The 16,023-nt window shown below is 37.9% G+C and overlaps 1 protein-coding gene across 4 annotated transcripts in view; it reads left to right on the top strand.

Annotated features, from left to right (window-relative positions):
- Positions 1 to 16,023, top strand: part of SEMA5A (semaphorin 5A) — a 353,854-nt gene that overhangs the window by 125,202 nt on the left and 212,629 nt on the right. For all 4 annotated transcript variants that reach the window (XM_074825752.1, XM_074825742.1, XM_074825761.1 and 1 more), the window contains one exon: positions 9,268 to 9,367. In XM_074825752.1, coding sequence (XP_074681853.1) covers positions 9,268 to 9,367 — 100 coding nt within the window. The remainder of the gene's footprint in view (positions 1 to 9,267; positions 9,368 to 16,023) is intronic.

The following is a 16,023-nucleotide window of genomic DNA, read 5'->3' as shown; positions in this document are numbered from 1 at the left end:
GCCTAATGAGAGAACCAAGGAAAGATGTGAGAAGTTGGGTAAAAGGAAGTAAGTTTTACAGTAGGCTTAAGAAAGAAGTTCAAGTTCACTCATTTAAAGTTAAGAAACACATACTTTAAGTATGCTTTATTTTCTGTTTTTCCCATTAATAAGAAATAAATTACTTATAGCCCTGCCTCATTACCTCCAAAATTGTTCTGAAACTGTAATAGCTGTTTAAAAATGAAGGCCCAGTAAGCAGGTGGTGAACTTTCTGGAAAATGTCAAGAGGTTTATGGTCTTGGGATTTGTTTTATTACGGATGATTTAAAGTGGAGAGGAGCTTGGGGAACTGGCAGAGTTTCTTGATAAGACTAGAGGAGCTACGTATTTATTTCTTGGCCTCTGGAGTTCTCTTTGTAACGAAAGGCAAGCTTCAGGACTGTGTTAAGTTGTGTTGGATAGTAGAAGGCAGGCAGCTGCCTTGTTTGTGATCTAAAGAGACCTCCAGAATACAGGATCTTGAAAGAGAGCTGCAGTTCTGAGGTTGGTTTTGTCTTTTTTCTCCTCTTTTTTTTTTTGTTTTGTTTTGTTTTGTTTTGTTTTCTACTCCGTATAAGCAAAGAGGAGCTCTGAACTGCAGATGGAGATCTGACAGGTTTTCATGTTTCCAAAGGGGAACCAAATGTAGTATGGTAGGACTTAAAAGGAGAATCTTTTAGTTTGTGGTTGCTGATTTAATCATGCTGGGCAAAGTCGTAACTCCATCTTTTCTTTTATAGAGGATCGGATTGCATTAGCTAACCCTGCCTAAACAATTGTTTTTATTTTCTTCCTTGGTGGGAAGAAATGATGTTTTATTTTCTTATATCTTCCTGGATCCCTATTTTAGAAACTGTACAGTTCTTACTGTCTAATTACTGTCTAATTACTGGAATGCCTGTATTTTTCAATTGATTATCTAGATTAAAACAATTATTAATTTTTATAAGAAAAATTTTTACATTTCAACTTTATTAGAAATTGGGGATTAGCTACTATAAATATATATTCTTTTGTTTCCCAGTTATGATGTCTTAGTTTTGTATTACTTATGTCAGTGATGTACACAGCCCCAGTATAAATATGTTCTGTATGGTAAGGACTACATGCAATGTCTTTTTCATTAAAATGCAATACTGAGTATTGTAACAGACCTACCTGTCCTAATCCTTTCATTTTGCAGAGAAGCATGGAATGGTGTTAGCTGATGCCATCTTTTTATTATTGAACTAGTACTTTTCTCTGCATATGTTGCATCCAGTCTGATGCTGGTGTACCCTGTTTAGATTATTGAAGCCTTCTGGTAGCAAAGACTGTTAAATCTGTTACATACATGACCCTCTTTAGCCTTGACTTCTGGATGTTTGTACTATATATGTGAAAAAGTGGACATGCCAACTATGTTCTAATATCAGTAGTAGGTAGACCAGGAATTTCGCAGGGGCGCTGGGCTGGGATTGACTTGGCTTTTTTATTTTTTATTTTTTTTTAGAACAGATTTGTCTCTTTCTGTAAGGTTTAAATGTTAGAGAGTTTTCTTGTTTCCCCATTTAACTAAGGTTCTTAATGCAGTAGTTTGTCCTTCTTGTATACTAAAAATTACAGAAAAGGCACCTTCCTGGCCTCTAATTCATCCTGGTAGAGTATATATGTGCTTGGTATCTAAGGCTCAGACTACTTGGGTATTTTCTTGCTCCTTATTATGTAACTTCAGCTCGGAACTAAAATGCAGTGCTGGTACCACCTTTAAGCTTTTTGTAAGAAGCATCAATAATGCCTCTGAAATGCATGCTCAAGAAGGACATCAGGAGCCATGTAGAAAGGGTTAATGTATGCCCAGAGTGTTGACCTAAGGCTGTAACTGTACTGAGTGCTCCTGGCTTTGCATCCTGCAGGGAGTCTGCATGCACAGCCTAGGCAACAGGCACTCTGTAGCATCTCCCTGTCGGCTTTTCCCCAAACCTCCTGTGGAAGAGAGCTCTGCAGCATGGGCAAGACACAGTCGCCTTAGTGATACAGTTCTGCAAGCCAACCTGCCTAAGCAGTCAGGATCATAAACCTAAGGAGGTATATGGTCCTGGAAGCAGGTCTACCAACATACCATTGCATATAGAAAGCATATGTCTGGAATTACAGGTTTTTGGAAAAGCAGCCTGTAATGTGCAGGCCTTCTCTGCTTTGCACTGAGCTGCTGTCTTCAAAGCGTTTAGCTTCTACCATGGGCCTTATGGAAGAATAACAAGTAGCAGGGCAGATATTTATGCTCAGATTTTGAGATGAGTAGAGTTAGCATATTGGTTTTGCTGAAGTACATTTCTTAGAATGGTCTTTTCTGTATATCTGCTGTGTTTACTATATTTGTTAGATGAGGTTTTTTGGTTTATGATTTGCTTGTTTTGTCTTTGCTTGTCTTTCTCAAAAGAAATGTCACTTTTGATGATTTTATGGTTAACGCATCCAACAGGAATATACCCATTGGGAAAAGCCCGTTTTGGCCTCTTTTGAAGCAGTGGTAAGCTAGGATAGAGGAAAAAATTGGTCCAAAGTAAGTACAAATATGTAAAGAATGACTTTAAGTCATTAAGTAACGTACAATAATGTACATTAAGTACAACTATGTAAAAAATGACTTTACAAGTATGTAAAGAATAACTTGCATTTATATGGGTTTAAATACTGTGTACCAGAACCATAACCACTGTACTTGTGGTGGAGCTTCATGGCACTGCCTCAGCTGCATGAGGTAGTTGTTTCAGGTGTAGCATAGGTTTCTCTCCACTACAGTGACAACCAGACAAGCCCTTAGGCCTGAGGTAGAAGTCTGTTTGCAGCTGTGTTTTCGGAAGTTCATCTGAGTTAAAAAACACCTGTATATGATATCTTATATTGTCACTTACATCTTTGTAACTATAGCTGCTTTCCTCCCATTATTTTTTTTTTAACCTTATTGATCAAAATTATTTAAAACATGGAGTCATTGTACATGAATGCTGAGCAACACATTCCTTGAATAAGTCCTAGAAAATAAGTTATATTGTTAACAAACTAAGCCTCAGCCCCTTTTGGATAAGCAGGGGTGAGTTGTGATTGTTTTCAGAAGTAGTACAACCATTCTTTGGCTGAACTGTCATGATGGAGCCTGTGGAATAGTATTTGCCTTGTTGGAACCTGTGGAATAGTGTTTGCACGTATTTGCTTTCTTCTCCCAAGCTGCAGCTGCAGTACCTTTTTTCCTTTCATCTGCAGTGAGTCAATGATTTACCAACAAGGGTGTGTTTAAGGCATTTCTGTGAGGAGAGAATACAGTGAAAGAGCTAGAAAAGACTGGTTATTGGAAATGTTAAAGAAAAATATAGACGAAAGTGAATCATAAAAGATGTAACAGGTTCTGGCATGCCATTTTTCTTCTCTTTTTTTCCTCCAACACAGAGTAATGCTTGGTTTTCCTGAAGTTGTTTTGAGTGAATTTATTATTCATGGATATATTTGTATTACAATGGGAATTTTAAAATGAGGACTTCACAATCACACTGAATTGATACCAATGATGCACAGAAATTACTGAAGAAAGTCTTGTTTTTCTCAGTCCTATTTTTAAAATCGGGACCATGGAGTCCTGAAGTGTCACAGCAGAGTGTTTACAAGTGCACCTAACTGTGTCCTTAAAAAGTGACTGTTGCAAATAAGTGCTGAAACAGGGCATGCTGAATGAGTGAACATGTGGATCGCCTCTTGCCAGCCGTGACACCTCCCTTAATAGATTCCCCTGGGGTTAATGGGGCTGACACCAGGGCAGTGGGGGTGATATAATGGAGTGGCACATCACTGTGGAGACTTCTGACTTGTCTCACTGCCTTTGAAGAGGATAGTAACATAAATTGAGTATCACAGGAAAGGAAGATCTGAGTTAGGCTAAAATCATTATAAAGCTTCAGAAAGATAGGGATTATTGTATCATCCTTAGGTTAGAAACACTGAATTATAAAATAACTTTAACATGCGGTAGTATATTTTAATTTTCTTATTATAAGATTAGTGAATTTGTCGTACCGATGCCACCCAGAGACTTCTGTTAATATTGCAAATCTGCTAGTTTTCAACTGTAGTGGTATTATGATTTTTTTTTTGCTAACAGAGTATCTTCAAGAAGGTGGTACTGCACGTATGTTTAACTTTGTGCTCACTATTTTCAAAAAGGACACCATGGCATGAGGTGTCACATACGTACACCATAAACACTACTGAAATTTTTAATATCTATGTTAATTTTTTAATGAAATCAGGAGGTCTTTATTGTCTTTCACTTTGTTATTTACCATTGAAGATGACTCCTGGATTCAATTCTAAACATACCACTCTATTCTTTATTAGTAATTTCTCAATTTATTTTACTGTTTACTGTAGCTCTACTTTGAATTGCTGAATAATGAAACTTAGATTAGGGAGAACTTCACTATTTCATTTGCAAAAAACAGTAGAGCTCAGCCCTTGGCAAGTCCTTGGACAATGTAAACCAAACAAGCTTTGGCCTGTTGGGCAGTTACTAACTTTAAAATAAAACTGAGACAGATTTCTGGACTTTCATTTTTTGTATGAGTATCTGATGTCCTCCTGCCCAGCTTTGATTGTTAACCTCTTTTGTCTTTAAAGCTGTTTAGGAGACTCCCTTGACCTTTCCTAGCAGCTGAGGGGGCTCCGGTATGTTTGCTTTGCCATAGGTTTATGAGCCATGGCAAACTTTGTTTCCTATTAAATCTAAGCTATTAAAAAAAACCCCAAACACCAAACAAAACCTGAAACCCCCAGGAAAACACACAGCATGTGATTCACAGCATGTGAAAGAGAGCTCTAGCTTTCTCAGAATTCAGCTTTTTCAATATCTGTCTTTTAGTTCTATGGGAAAGCGTGCTTTCTTTTTGGGAATGTTTTTGAGTTATAAGGCCTGCAGATTTCAGTCCTGTAATAGCAATTAAAAAAAAAAAAAAAGTCTTTTTTTACTAAGGATGTCTTGAATGTACCTAAAGGACCCAGTGTGTGTTGGAGATCAGCTGTCGTCATGAGTGAATGTATACTGTGATACAGTTTTCCGTGGACAGCTTTAAGTCTGAGACTGATGTCTGTGGAACGGTAAACATGCATATTTAGTTTTAAAGGGCAAAAAAAAATCCAGGTTGAAGGTGTGTCTGAATAAGTGTTTTTGGTATCAGGAGTAAAAAGAGAGAAGTCACTAAAGGGCTAGGTATTTTACTGTGCTGCACATGAACTGAGGGCAGAAGAAAGGGAGAAGAATGCCAGGAAAGGGAAGGTTAGAATTCGAAAGGGGAGGGGTGTTGCTGTTTGTCACCTGTGATCAGCAGACAGTATGGTTAGGTTATGTGTCAGCAGGCCAGCTTAATTAACTTAAAATTTATTTATGCTCCTGTTGTAGTATACAAAATCTATAGCTGTGTTATTTTGTAAAGTTTGTCATGTTGCATCTACGTGAAAACCATTAATAAAGTGAAATTATTATTGCTTATTACTTTATCATGAGTTTTTAATTAGAAGAAAAATAATTTATAGACCTTTAATAGCTTGTTATGCATTTTTGACTGTAAGGAGATAACTCATAATAGAACTAAAAGGTCTTGTTTCACCTAAGGCTTTTCAGCTAGATTTTGCTGTTTAGATGAAAATAAATTTAATTATTTTCTTGATTTAGTTACATAAATTTTATGTAGTGTCACTCAGTGCAGCACTTCACCAATAAGCTTTTACTTTTACAGTTTACATGGGTTTTGTTTGATTGTCTTTTTTGTTTGATACTTTTTTTGGTGGTGTTTTTTTTTCTGTTTTTCCTTACAGAAGTATCACAAAGTTGTAGCTTTGTCCCATAAAGGCTTATTCCTAGGTGACATGTGATGCCACTGTGACACACATGAGATACAGTTTCAGAGTGTTTGCTGAAAAAAACCAGCTCTAGCTGCCATTTGCTCTTCCTGACCTTATTCCCTCAAGCAAGAACACTACTGAATGCAACAAAGACAGGATAAAATAATTTATATTTTGGAGGGACAGAGGGGAATCAGATTTCAGAGAGATTTCTTAGCAAGTCCTCATTCCCTTCTTGTTCTCTAGCCTGAGCTTGCCTTGCCCTGCCTGGCCCCTGCCACCTTGCTCCAAATCTGGTAATAGTCTCAATCACCTGCTTGCTGTACCTTGAAGCTTTATTGTGCCTTGCTGAGACAGCAGGACAAGTGGAAGAGAATTGTACCCTTGAATCTCAGTCTTCCCTGTAGCATTCTGGCATCGCAATACCTTGGTGTACTGTCCCCGGCCTACCAATGCTATGGGGAGCTATGCTTTCCTTATTTTACAGACCAAGGGTTTTGTCTTACCAATGTGGAGCTAAAGTAATCCCATTCCCAGCTGCTTACCTTGTCTCTCTTTCAGAGTCTGCTATTTGAACAGGGGGTCTGGCTTCACCTGTGTGAAGATCTGCTGCTGACCCAATGGCATTTTCAGCTCTGTATATTTGCTCACAGCAATACAAATTTGAATGTTAATACACTGATAGCCCGAGTTTTACTTTGGCAGTTTAGGAGTAGACTTGTGTGTGATTCTGCAAGATTATACCTCAGAGGCAGAAACTTCTGGGCACGAGCACAGGCAGAGAGAGCCCAGAGAGCCCATGGCTGCCATCTTGAAGAGTGCAAATGCCTCATATGTGTGAGGCAGCAATTCCCATGACTTACGCAACCACGTGGAAGGGGAATGTAGCAGCCAAGGCACTAAACTCATGCTCTGGGTTGTCCTTCCAGCCCCTCTTGAGTCCTCTGCCCACTGGCTTGGTTGGCCTTTCAGCCTGGGTACTCTGTTCTGTCTTTAAAGCCCTGGGTTTTTTTCCCATAGGATATTTGTAGTACGTTATAAAATGGTTTTGCATGCATTTCTGTCCTAGTCACAGTGCTTGATACAAGGAAAAGTAGCTTCTCTGCATCTCTCAAAACTGAGAGCTGTTTCTGGTTGGGAGAGTATGTGTGAATGTGTATGTGTGGATTTGTTCTGTGAAGATCATGTCTGTATTCTGTGTCCATGTGGGAAATGCCTGTGGGAATTTACGGATATTTTAGATGCATTGGCTGATAAACTGATAAACATGATTTTATTTAGCTTTATTTTTCTTCTTCTTTTTTTTGGGGGTGGGGGTGTGGGTGTGCTTTTTTTCCAGTAAGTGAGATTCTTCAAGACTTGCTTCTGGATTTCCTTATCTTCCTGTCCTACCTAATTTCTCAACTTTTTGGAACTTTGCAATTGATTGTTTTATACAAAATGCATGACTGAAAGTTGAAGGTTGCCAAATCAAGTACAAAAAGGTTAAGAAGTGCCTCCTTTGGACTTGCCTGTGTGGTCATATATATAAATAGGTAAATAAGGTAGGTATAAGGCTACACAGGCCTATAACATATATATATATATATATATATGTATGTGTGTGTATTTTTTTTCCTTCTATGGAAACCTGGTAGGTTCTGTGCACAGCATCTGCAGTAGTAGCTGATGGCAGTAGTAATCATAGTTATCTAATGTGTGGCCCCATCCCCTTTTCCCACCCAATGTTCAGACCCTGATTTGAGAACCTATCCAGTGCAGATGGAATCAACAGTGAATTTAGCTACAAGCTCTGCAGAACATGTACAGGCTGACATTACAGGCCGGAAATTTCCCAGATGCATACAGGCTGTCATTAAAAATGCAGAAGTTAGTTTTCTGACACCCAAGTGATTCTACTGCATGGTTCCATCTGTTTTTCCAGAGTATATGATGCTACAGCTTCTGCACAGCGCGTTTAATGGTTCTCTGCAATGGCTGAACACGTTTTGACACAGAATAACATTTTTCCCCTGGGCGCTCTCCTTAGGAATGGATGACCTACTTGTGCTAAAACTTTAATATTTAAATTAGGAACAAATCATCCTGAAACAGGCACCAGACATGGATTATTTCAACCCAGACACTTACAAAAGGAAGGATATGCTTATGAGCAGAGAAAGGAGCTTAGATGGGTGTTTGCAACCTGAGCTGTAACTGGTGATACCAGTATCAAAAATTAGACTGCCACGGCACTCTCAGGGGGGTTGGTGTTGACTCTGTATTCTAAATAGTCACAACCATGTGGTCACCTTTGGTCTTTTTATTGTCAGTTTCACATCTGTAGTCTTCAAATAGACAGTTCCATAGCCTATTGGGCCATACCTACATAGCCCTCTCCACCTTTCACATTCGTTCTGGACCACTGCTTTGTGACTACGTTAAAAAAAGATAAAACAAGAAAAATGCTTCAATATCCTGAGAACTGGGAGAGAAACTACAGAGGATGAGGCTTTTGTACAACTGCATGTTTTTTAAAGAACCATTTATATCGTTATAGCAATTTCAGGTATTTTGTGTGTCTCTTTAAAAAAAAAAAGAAAAATTTTGCTGTGTTCCTAGAACAATGTTAGTGTTGTATTAGCCATACTGTTGTGTATCCAGCTAGTGGTATGAATGCAAAAGTAACTACTAATAATGCAAATACATAAGGATTTGGTGTGCAGTTATTTATGTGTGTTTAACTTTGAAAGTAGGAATAAATTAATATTCTGAATACAAGTAATACTCCTTGCTGATTTTCAGCAACTCATCCACTTTTCTGCCCTGTTTTATGTAGCACTAAATTCATCAGAGAAAGGCAGGTTAAAACCCCAAAAAGTTCACCTGAATGTCAAGCATTTTTCCTTTTTCATCCCTTATGTCTCAACCCTTTTATGGTGAAAATGATGAAAAGTCAGATTTGCTTGTTTTTCTCATTGTTTTCCACTTGATCAGATCTTTTTTTAAAGAACAAAGCAAAAACCCAAGCCCCTAGTCCTCAGCTGCTTCTGATGTATGGAAAATTAATGTGACTTCACTTGAGTATGTAGCAGTGAATTCCAGTTGTACTATGATGTTTTCTGCTTTACCTAAGGAGGAAAACCTCATCTGGCTTATAAATCAGACCAAAATTTGAATACTTGGTTCAAGTGTGTATTGAGTGACTGCTCTATATATTTTACAGGCCTGTAGTGTAAATTACGTGGTATGATGGTAAAAGTCTCCTATGTTTCCTTAGAGGACCATACTGAGAAAACTTGCAGCCCCACAGTATCTGCAAATGTAATGTTGGCTACCTGATATACTACAACTATGACATTTACAGTAACAGTTGTATTTCTTGATTGTTTTTAGAAATTGCCCCTTGGTTACATGTGTTCAGAGCTGAAGATGCTGTGGACTTCTCACAGTTAACGTTTGACCCAGGACAAAAAGAGCTTATTGCTGGAGCAAGGTGAGAAATCTACTTTTTTTTTCATGTTGCATCAGATTGGATTTTCTTCTTTGGTGATAAGTAATATTGAGGCAAATTTTAGCATCAGATTGTTCTCACGTGACTTCCCTGCCTTCCAGACCCACTAAATTGAGCATTATGCATGTTTATTTATCTTATTCCTGACCAAAGTTAAAAAGATGGACTGCCTGGTATCAAGGATCCTAATACCTTACACTATTCTCATTTAAGAGGGCTGTCCTGGAGTACTCAAACTTTGGATGCATACAGTAGAACAGGTAGATGCTGTATGACAATGTGACAAAAGTGACCATAGGATAAGACCTAAGATGATCCCAAATTTGGCTACACAGTATGGTTCTTTGTGCTTGGATGATTCTATTAATTATTCAGTACAATGCCAGGAATGATCTGTTAAAGACTGCTGAATTAGTGGTAAAGTCGATGATAATCATAGTTTTTGCACAGCAGGACAGTACTTTCCAAGCTGTGATCAACAGTGACACTGTCGTAGGTGTCAACTTTGAAGCAGTGACAGTCCTTGAACACTATTTTTTCTTCTTTTAGCATATGAAGTATAGTAAAACGTTTTGGTTGGCAAAAAATTGTAACCATCTAAATTTATTATTTAAATCTGCCTTCTGAATATATTTTACTCTTGAATTAAGAAAGTTCTAGTCACTTCTTTTTTCTGCTAGATTTAGCATTGGAATAGAATGTTTCCCAATTTGTTTCTTAGTTGAAAATGAGGTTCAGAATAAAAATTCATAAAATGCATGGTGAGACAATATTTTTCCTGTGTGCCAATGGAAGTTGCTTATCTACAGGAGCAAAACTTTCTGAGTGTGGAGAGATCTATATATGTGTGTGTGTCTGGCCCACCTGAAGTGGGATATTCTGTGCACTCATGTTGATTTTTCTATTCTGTAAGCTGCCAAATGAAATGAGGCATGAGGCTGTCAACTGGCGCTGTTCTGTAAAGACAGGCAGCGTAAATCAGAGCTGTCTGAGCCCCACCTCAGTCCTATGGAATTGTGTGTTGGATCAATGCACACTGTATAGATCTCAATAACTGATGAAAAGAATATATTTTTTTTCCCTCCTCTCATTTATTTTTTTCCTCTGTACTGTTCATCTGGGCTCCAATTCTCAGCAAAGGATATGCTCATTTAAACACGTGTGTTCGATGAAGCCTTTTGAATTACTATGGGAAAAGCTTTCGATGACTTTGTTGAATAGTCAGTGACTACGAAAAAATGCCAGCTGCCAATTCTGCCTTTTCCAAAACACCCAATACAGTAAAAGCAATAGGATTCATTTGGATTCTCTATAAGCTAATGTTGCTTCAGAGTTTCATATATCTAGTTATGTCTAAAATTGCAAAATTTAAAAATATTCAGTATTTTTAAAATCCTAACAAAAATCTTTGTTTTCCACAGTCCAGTATAGCTAGCTGTTATTCGTTCATAGAATTTACTGGATTTTTCCTTTCCTTATTTTGCATTTCCATTCTAAATTCCAAGCTTTTCCACAGCACTGTTGTGTTTGGCCATGGAAACCTCACTTTAAAATGACTGCACTTGCCAGTGGGTTTCTCTAATTGTACATATTGTTGATATTAGTATGTCCTTTTCACTACACATTTTTCTCTTCTTGAAGCATTGTGCCAGACTATATGGTGAAAGTCACTGTATGTCATGGAGTCATAGATTCAGAGACTAGCAACCTGTTGTTGGGATGCTGTAGTCCCAAAAATGCAAGTGTTGATCTTACTGATTATGCACCTTCTGTGTATAGTCCCTGCTACCATGTAGAATGAATCTGTTTGCTGTGAATATGATGTTTTCTGCTCATTTGCAGGAGTGGTGTTTGCAGCCTTTCATAGTCTCAAATGGCTGCACTGACTTTTTTTTCTTAACGCACTATTTGTAGTTACCTTTCACCTGGGGCCATCTGAACAGAGCATTAATATTACCATACTTGTGCTATGGCCTGTGGATAAAATTTTACTACAAGTTTCTTGCACATCTGCCTCACAGGATTCATATATCTGAAGAGCTGTTAGAAGAATTCATTTTGTCCTAAGCCACAAATGTGCTCTCATAAAGACAGTGAAGAGAATGCACTGTTAATTCCTCCTCCCTGGTGAAATATCTTTTGATGTATAGTTATTTCTCTTAGAATATTCCACCAATATTTTTTTTTATTATCTTGTACTAATACTTTAGTACTGAAAAACTAATAACTGTGCAATGTGATTTCAGTAAGATCTGCACAGTTGAAAGTTCCTCTTCAGTTGTGAAAGTGATAATTTGTAGCCCTCTAACGTGGTTTTCCTTTCTCTACCAAATGAGTGGTAGTGGAGGGAAATGTACAGTGGAGCACCATGGCAAAGCTACAAATAAACTTGGATTACTCCGTATGCACTACCAAGAGAAGTACTCTCATTATGAACTACTTGTCCAGCATCCAAACAAAACCAGGGGGTGATGCTTGCACCTCTAAGGCTTCTGCTTTGGTAAGGTGGTGGTGTTCTACACCAGGGGAATGATTTTCACAACCAGGAGCTGTGTCCTGGTTCAGCTTAAGTTTGCAGCTGCTTTTTTTTCACCTTAATGGAGGTTAGTGAACTCTTCCTCCAAATTTCTCTCTTAGAAACCAAACAAAATAGTGTTGTGAAAGTTTGACACTATTGGAAATTCTTAAATCCCTTTTCCATCACTGATATTCACTGCAGGTGATTCTCTTCTATTTTTGAAGTTCTACAGTCTCTGATGAGATTCATGACTTCTTCGTCTTAATAAGTAAGGTAGTGAAGATCCCAGCTGGGATTCAGACTGGATTCCTGTTGGGAGTTGCCAGTGTCATGCAGCTACATAAAAAGACAGATATGATCCCATGATGCCTCAAAAGGTGTCTCCTGTAGTGGCAGAGAACTATTGATATCATTGCACAAGGTCCTTGGGAGACTTTAAGCTCTGTAGTGTGTATTATTCTGTTTATATATGCTTAAACAGGGTTAACCAAAATCAGAAAGAGATGTAGGGAAGGGCTGCTAAAAGGCAAATGAAGAAGGTTGGAATTGTAGTGCAGGAAAACAAAGCCTGAGCATGTATAGAGCACCTGCCCATAAATCCATCCAGCAGGCACATCTAGGAAAGGAAATAGCTGTATAAACTACACAGTAGCGTTGGCAGAAAAACTAATCAGTTTAAGTCGGCCATGGATAATTTAGTCAAGAAACAATGAGTTTTGTCCCATTTTACCAGTGCGAACAAAACAAGAACAGAAATATTTTTGAGACGGAGATCTCTAAATATATGAAAGGGACATTGTATTTGCCATAGCAGGCAATGACTGGGAAGGTAATTACTAGTCCTAGTCCTATATTGCTAAGATTAGTCTTGCCTGTCCAGTTTGGGAAGAGAAGGTGGTCTTCTGATGTCTGCGGGCATTCTGTAATTGCTGTGCAAAACCAGGTTTTTTACAATTATATCTGCACCTGCCACTTGCCTCCACAGGCTGTCTTCCAGTCCTTGTGAGAAGTCTCTGGTTGATATTTTATATTGTTCTGCAAAATGTCCAGTTCTCCTATAGGTCTTGAGTTTATTAATTTGGAGTCTCCTAGCCTTATTTCAGTTTCCTTACACCAACTGCAGCGATCTATGAATGTTACTACTCCAATACTAGCACACACCTTCACTTTAATCATCCGATACACACTGGCACTGGTATTTCCCTTGTGCTGAGGAGTTGCCTAAGAATTGGAGCCCTGCCACACCTTTCCCTCTCCCACCACCCCCATTAGGGAGAGAGGCTGCTGATCCTAACGAAATTTGGTTTTGACTGAGTCTGGCTTATTTCTAGAGTGTGCACAGTCATGTATGCAGTAGAAACAAGTAACTGCAGTCCATCTTATTGTTCACCTTTCAATTTCCTCACAAATCCTGTACCTCAGCTGTGGGGGTTGTCTTTATTTTATAGGTCACACTCATACGTGTTTCCTACCATGAAGTCCAGTGCCTTTTAGTAGTGACTGCTTTAGTTTCTGAATATTGCTATACAGTACAGGTTCAATTATACCTCCTGTTTTAATTGTAAAAGGAGCTAACACAACTTTCAAGTTTAACGAGGCTTGCACTTGTCTTTGTGTCAGAGTCACTTGAGAAACATTAACACCTTCCAGTGTAACAGGTCTGCTTAAGAACATATATTGGATCTGAAGCATAAGTGCTGCAATACTTTTGTTTTAAAACAGTGTCATTTGGTCTTCTGTCAGTCTGCTGTGAAAAAGGAGATATATGTGTACCGTTGGCGAGGGCTTTAGAGGGAGAGGAATATCTTCTAAAATGACTGATGAGTTAACCCAGATCACAGTAACAACCTACAGTTGCCCTGCTTGCCTGGGACATTTTTGCACAAATTGTCCGTGTAGAAAAATTCATTTAGATAGCTTTGAGAAATGGGGGGGTGGGCTGGAGGGGGTGGGGACAGACAGGAGAAAAGGCAGAGGGAGAAATTTATCTTGCCTGACTTTGATCAAACAGCCCAAAGTGCATAGTGAAGACAAATGAAGATTACAGTTCAATTTATGAAGCCGAATTAAGGGAAGAAGAATGATTCTTATTATGGTTGCTGGGTTTTAAAATTTGCATTTGAAGAATGTGACAGATTTTTCAGTGTTATGTCAATTGGGTCTAGATCTAATGTAAAAGGAACTTTTTTTCTTAATAGGTATGTGCTAAATTGTATGAGATTATACATTTATGTGAAATGGAACAAAAAAGATAGATTAATGAGAAACACTCTACAGAGAAAATTTAGTATGGATGTAAAACAGTTGTTAGTACGTTATAAATACTATTGGCTTTTGACACAGTGCAATGTATCTATGTTCCTGTGAAGCTGTATCTTTAAAATTTGCCCCAGGCATTGTTCTTAACATCACATATGACCTGGCAGATAAAAATAAATGAGTTCTCTTGCAATCTGAAACCTTCTAGGGAATTTATTTGTTTTCTTAAAAAAACCCCATATGGCAGGGTAGAATTTACTTTTATAATTAAGTGGCATCAGCGAAGGATTACTCTCAGGGCATTAGCTCCTCAGTAAGCTCAAGGAAAAGAGAGACTGCTTCCTCATATTATTCTGCTAAATCCTGATAAAATATTCAGATGAATATTTTTCTATGTGTTATTTAGTGGACTGACTGAACCTCTAATCAAATATGATAATGATTTCTGTATTTTGAAATGCCAGTAAGCATGGAGATTCATGGATTTCCCCAAGAACAACCTTGCCTTCTTTTCCTATGTGGAAGTGCTTTGCCATATGTTCTGCAGCATTTTTTTTTCTCTCTTGGAAAGGTCAACTGAGGCAGGAAAAGACCAGCTCACGAGAAGGATATAGCAGTGTCTGAATTGCCCTGGCAAATTGTGCATTGTCTTTTTAAATTCTTGTTCCCTGACAATGCAATAAACACTTAGTTCTAGTTTTTATAAATCAAAAATTCTTAAAAGTGTTCCAGCCATTTTGGTAGAATGAGTCAACGAGAAGCATGTCTCAAATCCAGTAGGTTACATTTTCCTTTTAATCCATCCTTTTTTATCTTTTTTTTGTGTGTGTGACTTCTTAAATATATTTTTTTCTTAATGGTTTTATTCAGACAATGCAAGAAAAATTATGTCAGAAGAAACTTGTTTGTTTAAGGAAAAATGAAGTAATCCTCCTCTTTCCAAGCCTCTTGTGCTTGAAATTATAAACTGGTAGGACCCTAGCTGGAGTTCATTCTTAAGATGTGGAAGATGTGGTAATTTATTTTTTAAAATTCAAGTTAGGTTAGTTCAGCCATACTTTAAAATTATATTGTTACTTATCAGAAATGGGTGTCAACTTTTTTTAAAGAAATTGGATAATATATATTTAGACATATCTTACATTATTTTTTATACAGATCATTCTAATAATGGTGACTTTCTCCTGCAAGTTAATTAAACTTGCTTTGAGGATTATAACTTGCTTTGAGGTGGCTTATTGCCTCAGTCGCTCCTTATCTCACTGATGAAGGACTGTACCAGTATGCCTTTTCACTTAATTAGATGTGTGTTTGGGAACGTTAATTTGAACCATTACCAATTCTTGCCATAATAACAGAAAAGCAAATTAAAGGATTCATTAACAGTGGTTTAAGAATCTCTAATAAAGGAGTAAATAACTGTACAGGTTTGCTTCTTGCTGTTGTCTGCTCCCAGCAGGAGAATCTGAGAGCTTCTTGTTAATGAGATGCTCTGAGCGCTACATATTGGAAGAATGTACAGGCACCAGGAATTAGTGCTATATTCTTTGAACGTCCATCTGGGTTTTATTGCTCATTTAACATTTGGTGCAGGGTAATCAATGTCTGTCCTTCCACTGACTGATCTGATCTAATCTAAGGTGTGGTTTAGTGGCAAATCTAAGAGAAATTATCATCCTGCTGCTGTGGAAAGAGGAAGGTCTTTCTCCCTCTACTGCTTCTCTTGCCTACCTTGCTAATGGGTTCCTAAATATTTTTAAAAGCTGATGCTTTATACCTCTCCTGCTCATGCCTTGTTCCACTATGCAGTTTTCTCCTTCTTTGCACCAGTTCTGGTAATAGTCTGGCTGCAGAGTAACAC

This window comes from Strix aluco, chromosome 1 (assembly GCF_031877795.1).
Source record: "Strix aluco isolate bStrAlu1 chromosome 1, bStrAlu1.hap1, whole genome shotgun sequence".
Lineage (NCBI taxonomy): Eukaryota > Metazoa > Chordata > Aves > Strigiformes > Strigidae > Strix > Strix aluco.
The sequence above is the reverse complement of the archived record's forward strand: the minus strand, read 5'-3'. Positions and strand labels throughout refer to the sequence as shown.